General features: G+C 42.5%; 1 protein-coding gene across 1 annotated transcript in view; it reads left to right on the top strand.

Moving 5' to 3' along the window:
- The window catches only part of FBN2 (fibrillin 2), a 1,178,594-nt gene that overhangs the window by 1,091,669 nt on the left and 73,556 nt on the right, over positions 1 to 13,369 (top strand). Inside the window, exons 54-55 of the mRNA XM_069625622.1 lie at positions 4,163 to 4,285; positions 4,592 to 4,723. Of these exons, the coding sequence (XP_069481723.1) occupies positions 4,163 to 4,285; positions 4,592 to 4,723 (255 nt within the window). The remainder of the gene's footprint in view (positions 1 to 4,162; positions 4,286 to 4,591; positions 4,724 to 13,369) is intronic.

Raw genomic sequence — 13,369 nt, 5'->3', positions numbered from 1 at the left:
AGAAGCTCCTCAGGCCACTGCTGCAAGTCTCAGTAAAGCTGGGATGAAAGCTAAAAACCTGAACTTTGAAACTTCCACTGATGTAGAAGTAAGACCACCTTGGCAGTTATCTCGTATTCAGTCCAATATTAGGATCTACATTGCCACATCTTTGGCCATAGAGCTGGTCTATGGGGATACCAGGAAGCCTCAAGCATACAAAAACAGATGATCACTTTACATAAAGACTGCCGGGACTATGTGACTTTGCACATAGCTATAGTTAGCTCAGTGTATATTTCAGGCATGATAAAACTCCAACCTCCATAACTCTCCTTACCGTTGTATCAGGCATAATAATAACACAGCTAACACTAGGCATCATAAAGGATACAGAAGACAGTGGTATTGTTCATGTGAATCCTTTTTAATTAATTTATTCAACCACATTTAGAGAAAGCAACAGTTAAAATCATTAGCGTCATACATGAGGCAACTATATGAAACGCAGTCTCACCGTGATGGAGAGCCTCTCAGGGATGCATTGCAAAGAACAAGGTTAATTACGTGATGTTGTCTCTCTAGCATTATCACAGTAATCAGAGATCCACTCGGTATCAAATGTCCTATGCAGATTTGTGGAGGCACGCTGTTAACACTGACCAAATATCCTAAGTGTGCATATTTGACCATAATAATTCTTTGAGCCATGCACTTACCAGAGGGAGTGAGGAGCCCATCCAAGCCAATGCGACTTGTTTACGGGTCAGTAAAAGGGCCAAATTTACCAGCCCGCTTATTGATTTTCTCATTGAAAATTAAATACTTAGTAGATGGGTTAGGTCATACGTCCGACGCAGTGATAGCAGCCTGTTTAGTTGTTACCTCTGTCCAAATATTCTTTTTACAGTTGGGCAATGCCAAGAAAACTGCATAAAGTGTGATCGTCCATTTTACATCTCGGGCCAGCTCCAGTGGTCACACTTTCCGATCTTGATCAGGGTATATATAGTCGATGCAAGAATTGTATTAACTGGTATTTGAGATTCATGGATTATTCGTCTGGTCTGGAGACACTTCTCATCCAATAATGCAAATTGAAATGCTTCCCCCACTTCCTTTTAGAATGTAGGGATCACTCTTTTCTCCAATCAACAATTAAGCTATCATTGATGAAATGCAGAAGGTGTGAGGATCTAGCTTGATAATGTATTCCACATTGTGCTAGTATCAGGTGGTTTCACAAATGTATTAAACATGTTCTGCATCTCCCCTCAATCTATAGTGCAGGAGGTCATGCAGAAAAGACAGTGGACCTAACTTGTAAACGTGTTATGCAAAAATAAAGAAGCTGTTGACTAACAAATCATTGAGCATGACCAAGCCCACCCTATGCAGCTCAGTAACAATTCCCTTATCGAATGTGAAAAGGAGAGCCTGCATTCTGTCAAAGCATATGCTAGGGGATAGTGTGGAGTTTAAATATATTTATTATGTATTATATGGCAAGCGTGGGTTGTTGCGTGGGCAGTATGAACCTGATTGGAACAGCATCTGTGGTTTTGCAATGGTAAGGATTCCAATGAGGCAGGGAGAGTGAGAAACCTTTCCAGGCATACATTCATGCTGTAGGAGGGGAACGATAGCACTGAATGGAGTGATGTGCCATAGCCACAAGAGCATAGTCCTCCAGATCTAGTACATTTACCCCTCCATGCTTAAACAGGAGTACAAGAGTCTCCGAAGACAAGCGTGCTTGCCCCCCTCCATCACCCAAAACAAGCTTGGTCAACATTGGCGTGAGCTCAATGAAAAATGTCCTCAGTAACTCTCAAGGGATTATTGGTAAAAAGGTATAAACACTTCAGCAGTATAACCATTTTAATTAAAGAAATCTGAGCCATCACGGACAATGGAAGTTTAATCAATTTCAGTACTTTGCTGTTACATTCCTCCAGTAGGAGTTTATAGATGTGATCATAAAGATGTTGGGGGGTTCTCGCCATGTTAATCCCTAGATACGTAACGTAATTTATTTTATTACAAAGGTAGTCAGTCGTAATAGGAAGGGGTTTGGCTATGTCTGTTAGGAGAAATAGCTCATACATTGCTAAACTCCTGAACCTCTTGAACCAGATGGGGAGGGGTTCTTAAGGGTTCTTAATGTATAGAGGCAGATCATCCACACATTGGGATAACAACAGAGTTTGGTTGTATCATTTTAGTCCCCGATGAGCATGGTATTCCCACAAGACAGAGGCAAAGGGTTCAATTGCAATAGCATAGAGGATAGGTGATAAGGGACACCTCTACATAATGCCTCTGGGCAGTAGGAAGGGATCAGATGCAGGGCCTGTGTGTGCATACTCTGGCCATCGGACCTGTGTATAATAATTTACCAGTGCCGTAAACTAAGTGCCAACACCTATCTGTGACAGCACAGAGAGCATAAAGTCATATTCCAAGGAGTCAAAAGACTTTTCCGCAGACAATAATGGAGCGATAGTGTTCACCTCAAAATTAATAGGGCATAATATGTAAAAAAAAACATACAAATATTGGATGCAGTTGACCTCCCTGGTACAAAACCACTTTGTCCAGGCAGTATTATTGATGGAATCAGGGTACTTAGGGGATTGGCTAGAATTTTTGCAAGGATCTTATTGTGTAGGTTGAGCATGGAAAGAGGTCAGTAAGAGGTATAGAGTAGTTTGTCCTTGTTAGGTTTGTGTGACAACACTATAAGAGCTTCACGAGCAGTGGGAGGTTTATTGCTTGCAGGAGGGCTCCTTGACACATCATTAGTAATTTAGGCACTCAATTTCTTATACATTGGCGAAAAAAGCCCAGACTAGGATTTCAACACACAAAACAGTGCAGGGGATCCAAGATCCAACATTTGCTGCACCTATATAACGATGATAGTCCCTCTCAAAATCTGAAGCCAATCAAATGGCACTCAGTAGCAGAATGGTAATTTGGTGTGTCAAGATTGTGTGCAATCTATGTCAGGGGCTTGAAACCTGTGGCTCTCCAGATGTTTTGGATTCTGCCTCCCTTGAGCCCTTACCATTAACTATTCTAGTTAGGGCTGATGTGAGTTGTATTCCAAATCGTTTAGAAGAAAGTGTGGTCATATCTCACCTATGGACCAAGGACTCTGCTGACTTCCACTGGGTGTATGTATCAAATTAAGAAAGTGTGGCTTGGTTTTCAAACCCCTTTTTTATTTAACCAGCATGCCTGCTTATCCAATGCCTGTATCCTATAAGGGGGCTCCCAGCCTGTAGATTGAAAGAGCATGCATTAAATGCAGCTGCTGTGTATTAGGCATCACCCGATGGGCAAAAGCTGCCTGTGGTGAACCAAAAACTAGCACCTAGTACCATAAATCTGACATCCATATGAGATGTAAACTAGAACTTTATCAAATTATATGTAATCTACTATGCTGTAAACGTTCCCTATATGTGTGATGTATTCTGCTGTATACACATTCCAAACATCGCACATGCACGATCTGAATAACACAAGGCTTATTAAGAAAGTTTGTCCTGTCCTTCCTCTGTCTTACCTCCCTTGCCTTGTCGCGCCCAGAAACACTTGTGTACAGGCACGTTATGAATGACATATCATAGAGTTACTGTCACATAGGTACAGTTGTATCGCGCCATTTGTCCTTAGCCGTGGAAAGTAGCGCCCGGTATCTGTTGGTGTCAAGCTAACCAGGCTTTCCCAGTCTACAGTCTGGAGCTTTAGGAAGTGGGATAGTCCTACGTTTACTTTCAAGCACTTTGCATCTTTCTGTAGTAGCGGTTCTTAATAACATTTGAAAAAGTGCACAATTAAGCAACGTTAAGTTAACACAGGAGTAAACTAGGCAGAGTGCAGGGGTGCACGTGGGTCAAATAATATGCATCACCTTGGCAGCGAGCATGCATATGATAGCACTGCTCTGGTGCCTCTAGCAAAAGTGGCAGCGAGCAGTGGAATGAGGGTGGAAGTAGAGCCAAACTGGCTGCTCCACTATCATCTGTAGCAATGGAATTGTTGAAGGATAGACCAAGGTGCACTTGCCCTCAAACCACTTCTAAACTATCATGATGGAGCCCATTCGAAATTGGACACATATGCAAGTTCTGAGTGTTATTGGTAATCATTGCTGATGTCTTTCTATCTACAGATATCAACGAGTGCGCGCAGAACCCCTTGCTGTGCGCATTCCGATGCATCAACTCGTATGGAGCGTATGAATGCACGTGTCCGGCTGGCTATGCACTCCGAGATGACCGGAAAATGTGCAAAGGTAGGCTTGCCTTCTCCACCTGGAGACCCCTCAGCTTCACCTCTTTCTTCATTGCCTTTTCATCTCTATGATCTAAATATTCCAATTAATAAGTAGTTACATGTTTTATTTAATGAGAAATGGGCCTAGAGAACAGCGGAAGTGCTTTTGTTTGTATTTACAGGTGCATTGTTGGCTGATCTTCAAATTAGGCTTTTCCTTGAGCCCTACCGTCACGTGGCATGGTCTTGCCAAGGGCAGTGCGATGATTGGGTACATTTAACTGTCCCATCTCACTGTGGAAATGTTGTTTCTTGTGCTTTGCAGATCTTGACGAATGCTCGGAGGGTCTTCATGACTGTGAATCGAGGGGCATGCTCTGCAAGAACCTTATTGGCACTTTCATGTGCATATGCCCTCCTGGAATGGCCCGCAGGCCTGATGGAGAAGGATGCATGGGTAAGATGGCACTGAAGATTGGTGTCAGTATTTATTTTGTTGTTTAGGAAACATTGTCAATTCATATGAAAATAATTGAACGTATCAATTCATTAGCAGACACGATCACAGTGAAAGAGAGGTCGGATCAATAAGCTAGCACATTCACATTGTAACCTGCTGTGTACACGGCATCCCACAGGGCATTATCCTGATGGAGCTGGGAAATCCAGACGAAAGGCCCAGTCCGCTTTCCCGATGGGGTCCTCCATGCCGGATGTTGCTGATTATGTGCGAACACTGGTCACTATCATGGGAACCCAGGTGGACCCTGATTCACGGCACTCGCTACCATTCCATGTGATCAGCATGTCGGTCGCAATTAATAACCTGGTGGACATCTTTACAATATATTCCGACAGACTGCGCCTGCTTCTTACAAGCTGAAGGAATGCAGGCAAACTCCATCAGATTCCTGCATGCCCACTGGCATCAGAATGATGATCCTGTGGAGAGCCTAGAGCCTATTGGAACTCCTGCATGATGTGGAACACTTGCTGGAAACCTTTGGGTGCAGTTAACCCAGCATTTTTGATGTGTTTATGTCCCCTCCTGCCCCTGTTAGAATGAGGGTGTAGGTAGAAAATGTCAGGCTAAAATTGTCACAAATGTCAGAGGATGTACGGTTTAGTTTTGTGTATTGTGAGCAATTACATTGGAGAATGTTTCAGCTTCCTTCCTTGTTGAGCAACTGTGGCCTGGACTAACACTAGATAGCTATCAAGCCTTGGCTGTTCATGTAATGATGCGCTGCTGCAAGAGAGGAGAGAACGATAAGAAGAAAACAAGTTCCATTGGAACTAAAACTCCATTCCCTGAATGAAACAAATCTCAAAGTTACTAAACTGAGAAGACAAGTGGATCTCAAGAACTCTGTAGAAACATGAATAGTGATGACAGCTATTCTGCCAAAAAGCCTGGATTCTATTGATGCTGTGAAGCTGCAAAGCATGCTATGTGGTTCCCCTTCAGACAGGATGTTCATCCCCTCTCACAGAATCGGCCTTCAGTCAGTCAACTATCAGTCAAGGGTGAGCCCTATGACATGAATCCAACCCCCAGAACTGCACACCACTTGAATTGGACAACAGCCAGGGCAGCCTAATTTCTTGAGACTTCACTGGGAACCAGATGAAAATAGTGGATTTCAAACTAACACACTTTGACTCAATTATTGTCATGCACCATGGAACCATGGTAGCTCAAGTATTCACCACAAGATCCACAAAAGCCTCTGCAAACCAATTGGAGGACCACAAGTTCGACGTTGAGCAACCTTAGAGAAATCAAACTGTAGAGTGTGACTTGTTATGTTTCCAAGTGGTATTATTACATATTTAGAGAAAGACATCTAGAGTAAGACATATAGAGATGTTCATTTGAACTCTAGTCTACATATGTATAGTCTTTCATACAAACATGGACAGTGGGAAATGCCATAAATCAAGAGGTGCTTGGGGGATATCAACATAAAAGGATGATTGTGGCAGAACAATATCAAAGACGAAATCTTTGAAAATATTCCTCTGGAATATTCTATGAACTCTTCCCTCAAAGATGATATCTAACACTGAAAGAATGGAATCAATAATTGATTACACATCTGTGATGAATTGGCATCTGGCAATGGTGTGAAAGCCCTGGCCTTTTTGATTTTATTAAATAATAAAATTATGCAGATAAGTCAATCTCAGAAAGAGAAATCTTCTATTAGATTCCCCTTTCATAGGCTTCATGTCAAAAGCAAAGCAGTATCTGTGACCTTCTGCATCAGTATTCTTATTTACAGCTCCTGCTCTACCAATGGCACAGAGCAGGTTCAGGGGTCACATCTCCCCATTTGACAGTGGCAATGACAGCCAGGTCCCTGCAGAACATGGGCTGCATTTAGGATATGTACACCTGTCCCAAAAACTGCCTAACTTCAGGGATCCTGTCCTGATGGCAGACTAAACTGTAAATATAAGCCATACCTGAGTTAGGGTATGGTGGCCAGCATATCTCAGTTATCCGAGCCATAGTAAATTGATATCACATATGTGTCAGCCCTGTGGGCCCAGTTCATCTGTGGAAGGATAATGTTTATTCCTCCCAAATAAGGCCCACCCCAGCCCACCTTCAGGACTATGCCGCTGGGGGAGTGCTTCTCTTTGGTCCTTTGTCAGGGCAGGTAACACCCTTTCCCCAGGGACAGCCACTCCACATGAAGCTGGTCTGGGAATGGAACACATGGGGTACAACCATTCACAGAGAGCCAAGCCTCACACCAGGGTGCTGCATTTCTAAAGGCCAGAAGGGATGGGTCTGTGGAGATAGAGTAATCAGGGAAACACTGTTCAATTGAAGAAGAATTGCACCATTTTGAATCTCTCTCCTCTTTCTCTTTCCTGTCCCCTCCACTTCCATTGAGCAAAGCACTTTGAGTGTGACATGAGAAGAGCAAGGTCCACTCATTTGACGGGCAAGGACAGGACTCCTAAAGCAGACTAGCTTTGGTCCAATCACCACAAGATGTTTGCTTATGAAAGAGGGGTCTCCCACCACGTTTCTGAATCATCTTGAAGCATCTTTGGATCTTCACTTGAAAATATTTCACTGGACCCTGCTGAGAGAGACGTCCTTTCTAAAGTCCTCTAGTTCTGAGGTGAAAGAAGAGATGAGTTCTGTACCCTGACCATCGCGAGGGACCATTGGGGGTGATCAGCTGCTGGAAGAGGACCTGCTCTCTGCCAGCCATATCATACCCAAGACCTCACTGCATTGAAGGACACCTGCAGTAGTATTCCAGCCTCTACCGTGTTCGGGAGCCCAAGAACAAGGACCCATCTTGTCCCTGAGTCCCTGGAGTGGGATTCTGAGCAACCTGAGGAATGACCTGCTGCTGTGGCAAGAACCTGCCTCTCTGCCAGTCACAGTGGTCCCCAGGACCTCACTGTGTACAAGAACCCCTGCAGTTGTGTGCCAGTCTCCTCCATGTTGGATTGGGACTCACAACACCAAGAGTACCAAGAAGGCTGATTTGATTGCTAACAACATCTTTGGTCCATTTTGGGCCCAAGAGACACCTGCTATCTTTGCTTATTCCCTTCCTCGGGGGTGGATTTTGTGTAGTGTTTTTATAGTTGATTTTTATTGTACATGGTGTGGTTAATTAAAGTGTATATATTTTTATAGAACCTTGATTAGACATTCCTTTTTTTTGGACTGCAATACTTCTCTTTTTGGGGTGCTACTGAACCACATCCACACCCCTCTTAGGAGCATAGCCTTTCCCCGGTCCATGTTACCACAAAAGGCGGAAGAGGTATTTTATCTCTTGACCTTAACTGTTTTAACTTTATGATTGTTTTGGCTCTTGGTTTGTAGAAGCGGGAGGACTGAATGGATGGTTTCAAGGCTCAAGTTGAGGGTACACGTGGGTGGACGGTGTCCACCCACTTCATTCAGAGGGCGGACATCATCCTCCCTGGTATTTTAGGGGCTGTGTGTAAAACAGTACACTTTGACTGTGTTTGTCACATTTATTACTTTAAGTGCAACTTGGGGTTTTAAACCACAGTCGCCAGTTTCAGAGATCAGGCACTTCACCACTGCTCCATATACCTGGTTAAACATAACTATCAACTAAAGGTGAAATGTAACATTTTGGGAGTGCAATCGCCAGGGAAATCATTTCCATTGATTCATGGGGTTTAAAATGTACACTTTTTTACATTTTAAAATACGATATAGAAAATATACTCCCCTGGATTTTTGTTTGTGCAATTTGTATGGTTATGCAAAGCCAATCGAATGAAATTTGCATATTTCACCTTGATATGCTAATTTCCAGTGATGTCACATCCCATTGCGCATGTTAATGAGCCCCCCCCCCACTTTCCTTTAGGACTTGCCCGCTGGGTATTTTAGCTTCTACTGATCCTTATACTCCTGCAGGGCAGAAGTAAATTTGTCACATTGCTGGGCAGCGGTTGGGATTTGGAACAGACTGTGTCTACAGGTTAGTCTGCAAAAATAAAGTGTACATTAATGTTTAGTTTCACTGCCAAGGCATATTTTTTCATTGCTGCAATGTGGCTCACAATAGGTGTAGTGCATAATCTGGAAACAGGTGGCCTGCATCTACTCTGTGAGAGATTGAGCCTTCCACATTGTGGTGAGGTTAGTAAGTCTGAACTGCTGAGAAACCTCAGAAAATTGTTAGGTGAAATCTGAGGGTTGAGTGGGTGTTTTAGCCTCAACTTATCCATATGCTCCTGCAGAGCAGAAGCCTATTTGTCACAATGTTGTTCAAGTAAAGCACCAGCACAGTATTGTATACAACCAGCATCAGATGGCCTAAAATTGATCTAATCCCAGACAGCCCGCGCATCAAGGATTGCAAGGATGTAAATGGAAATGATTGAGCCATGGATAAAACATAGTTTTGAAGGAATTATAAATTACACAACTAGAAGCTCATAAAGAAAGTAAAACCTTTATTAGGAGCAGGTCTCCACTCAGCACTGAAGTAGAACATGGTTACTAAAGAGATTCAATGGGACCATCACAGGTCCGGCGGTAACCCTGCCGGTGCTAATAATTTCTGCTGTAATAATTTACCAGCACCTGATGTCCCGGTGCCACCAGGCTATTACAAGTCCGGCAGCCAGGAATTCAGGCGTTGGTACATTTGTTAATCCCCATTCCCATATGTGAGTGGGGACACAGCAATGGTGCCGGTGCTCCCATGACAAGTCTGCCTACCGTGGCCGCTGCTCCCGGCATGGTCAGACCTGTCGGGTACAGCGGTTCTGGCAGGCAAACTTGTACTTTGCCAGTCCAGAAACAAGGGTGCTGGTGAGCTTACCGGCACCCTTGTTTCCGGATCGGCAACATTGTAATGAGGCCCAATATCTGTGAATAGTTTAATCAACAATCAACTCTAGTAAAAACAAGCAATTCACACTTCTACACTGGGAGCATGTTTTCAATGCAGCAGTGACCAGAGGTTAAGAAATGTTCTGGTGTATGACTCCCAGGGGCACATTTCCTAAAAATATAAACACTAACATATCAGAACAAAGCTGGAATACACATTTTCAGAAAGTGTTCCAAATCTGTTACTCCTGAGAATCCTGCTTGCATGGTAACTTGGAAATTGTAACTGGTTATTCATAACTCACTTAATACCCTTTCTAAGCACGGAGCCAGGTATAAAACCTGTGTTGCTCCGTGTCATCTTGCTTCCAAGGCGAGCATGTTGCCCTTGAACTATCCTCCGGAAATGAGTTCCCCTCCCAGAAAAGATGCTTCAAGACCAATCAGTGATGTTCAGCCATCAATATTTTGTCTGTGCTCTTTGTACAGCTAGAGTAAAACCTTAGTGATAGATTACTTTGTTATTTTCATAGCGTATATCTCCTGTGTCTCAGGCCACCATAAGCCTGGCATCACAATCCTAGTAATTGAAAATTAGGGCTATTATTAATTTTGTGCAAGCCCCTAGTGGTGGATGCAACCACGATGTGTTCTACATGGCCAGCTAGGATTGGCTGTTCAGGTTCCTCCAGTAACCTTTACAGGGTGCCATATTCTGCATTTCGAGCTCCAACAAGAAGTTGGACACTGTTTCATATGACCTCTGCTCATGCTAGTGCCGTCTTCAGTTCCAATGGCAGTGTTTTCACTTTTTCTATGTCCACCACATCTTTGAACAGTGCTTTGCAGTGCTCAAATATATCATTGCCAGTTTATATCTTAGTGTATTGCATCCTCGCTCACATCATGAACTCCCCATTGCTGGAGATGCCTTGGTCGCTGAGGTCAAATGAAATCACCCTCATATGTCTGGCACTAATCCTGTATTGATTATGTTCTTGAGTATGGTGTGACAGTGATGCGAGTGGAGGGCCGTTATCAACACATATTACAGCCCACACTATAAAAAGCATTCCAAATAAATAGTTACATGCACAGCTGCAGATAAGGAAAACTATGCGTACTGCACAGATCGATTTTCTATCCATGCTAGAAGCAAAGATGATGTAAATTGTGTTTTGCCATAGTTTTTCATTCTTTGCACCATTTTGCATGTTTATTGGCGAAACAAGCAACTGTAGCAAAGAGACAACTTTAGGTAGGCTTTTTAGGCATCAGTAAAGTTTTCGATTGTGTCATCAGAATCATGTTCTGGTGGAAAATTAGGGAGTGGGGGTGCCCAGAATCCTTGCTTGCAATTTTTACATAATTACATACATAAACTAGAACGAAGATCAGGTCAGAACTGCAGGGTCAGGGTTATGGGTGGCTATGTAGTGAGAGGGGTCTCGGACAAGGATGTGTCCTGGCCTCTTTCCAGTTCAGCATGTATATGTCAGACCTGAGTACATGTCTGAAGGGGATTGAGGCCAATGCCCCTAAAGTGGGCTTGGTCTTCATTCAATGTCTTTTATATGCAGATGATATTGTTCTGTTTGATTGTACGCCCATGAGGCTACAGAGGTCACTGACAGTGGTGAATGGGTATTTGACTAATCTGGACCTAGAACTGAATATCCCTAAGACAAAGATCTTAATAGTGAGGAGGGTAGTAAAGACAAAGGCTTTCAATTGGACGATAAGGGTGGAAAAATTGGAAGTAGTATCTAGTTTCAAATATTTGGGTTGTATTGATTTTTGGGAAAGGTTACTAAAAAGGTTGGAAAGAGACACATTTATCCGCTGCCAGGTCTTCTTCGGCGCAATTACTTCTCTTTGATGGGAGATTTGTCCGTTTCTCAGTATGTCCCGAAATTAAGTTGTACAATCAAACAATTGTGAAAAAGTCAATCTATTGTGCTCAGGTAATTGACCGAGGGGTAGTTTGGGATAAACTCGAGGAGAAGGTCTGAAAGCAAGCCTTACCACTCCCGCAGGGTACGCCATTGCCTGCAATCAGACATAAGCTAGTCCTGCAATCCTTAAAGGTGCACATAGATTGGAAAACGGCTCCAACTGTTCAGAGGTTTACTAAGTGGCTCTTCAAAAATATTGGCCACATGGGCAGCAATGTGTATTTCAGTGCTAATAACAATAGGCTCAACTGTTGAGGAGCTGACTACTTATCCGCTCAAAGTAAACAAAGAAGATCAAGCAATTAGACTGGATTGCTAATAGGGAGATGTTATCTAACTATAAAATATATGAACACTTAAGATGGGATATAAAATCAATTAACACAATGCTATGCTACTTTCGTAAGCATCCTTCTAAAAGGTGCAGAGAAGCCATCTTGCTAATTAAACTTCATTTGACCCCAACAAGGGATGTTCTGTAGACCACAGCAAAAGTTGCTAAAGAGGCAAGGAAGGCTGTGTCGCTTCTGTGCTGTGGAAGGTGAAACACTAAAACACTTGTTTGTGAACTGAAAGTGACTTCAATGCGGTACTCCAACTAAGTCAATGCCTAGTTTGGGATGCCCAATGGAAGCCCTTATTTATATATTTTTATGTCAAAGTTCTTATATCTGGACAATGAACCCTTATATCACGCCCCTCTCTTTGAATCCCCCTGACCCCAATGAGCCAAGATGTAGGTTTGTTTTCCAATTTAAAAGATTTATTTGAAGAATTAAATAATATATATAACACTTTTATGAATAAAATAATATTTTCTAGCACACTTATGAGTATAGTAGTGATCAACAATGGGTAATATTACAATAGCACACTCTCTTTAATCACTGAGGAGTTGGAATAGGAAGGATAAGGTAGCAGAGAATACTTTTATGGTTCAAGGAAATGCAATATAGGGAAAGAATGCAACACAGAAATAAACTTGATATAGTTTCAACAAGAGATAATATGATCACTTTTTCCCTTGTGACAACCCACTCCCCCCCTATACAATATGAAGAGATGGAAAGGAGAGCACACAGGTTTCAGGAATATAATCACGAATGCAGTTCAATTCCAGTTCCCCCCAGAAAGCTTATAGAAAACCGGTATGATTTTAAACAGGCAAAAATACTTTTGAAAGTGGTTGCAGGGAATTTGAAAAATATGCTAAAATAATTTTAATTCACTGAAGAAGATTCAGGATGAGTTATAGTTACTTTAGATTGGTTCACGTCAACACTAGCAATGATTCATGAATGATTATCAACTTGAAAACGAAATTCAGCAGTGGAAAGCAAGAGACAGCTATTTTTTAACATGTGGTGAGATTGAGCTAAATTGCAATTAGTGGCACTTTTTCCGTGTGTGTAAATCGCGATTACGGAAAAACTATAAGGAATTGGAATGTCGTTTTAGGTTTGTTAAATTTCGCTTCTAGGACATACAGTTCAGAAGATACGGATGTTTTTGTGGAGGTAGATTTTCAGAAATAAAGTCAAGACTTCAGAATGACAAATGCGCATTACAGATTTTAAATCACCAGGATGGACACAAAATTCTAAATGCAGTTCTGGACAGGTTGAAATGGATGGGATAAGATTACTTTAGACTAAGAGATGACTATGCACAGTTCTAGACTAAAAATACTCACTCCTAGTTTTGGAATGGAATGGAAATGGGCCTCGTCACCGATCTGGTCAGGTTTGGACTTCACTCGCCACCGGACGGTCTCAGGCACTGGTTCTGCTCA

This window comes from Ambystoma mexicanum, chromosome 6p, assembly GCF_040938575.1.
Source record: "Ambystoma mexicanum isolate Mex_15411 chromosome 6p, UKY_AmexF1_1, whole genome shotgun sequence".
Taxonomy (NCBI): domain Eukaryota; kingdom Metazoa; phylum Chordata; class Amphibia; order Caudata; family Ambystomatidae; genus Ambystoma; species Ambystoma mexicanum.
This window is presented reverse-complemented; position numbering and strand designations above follow the sequence as displayed.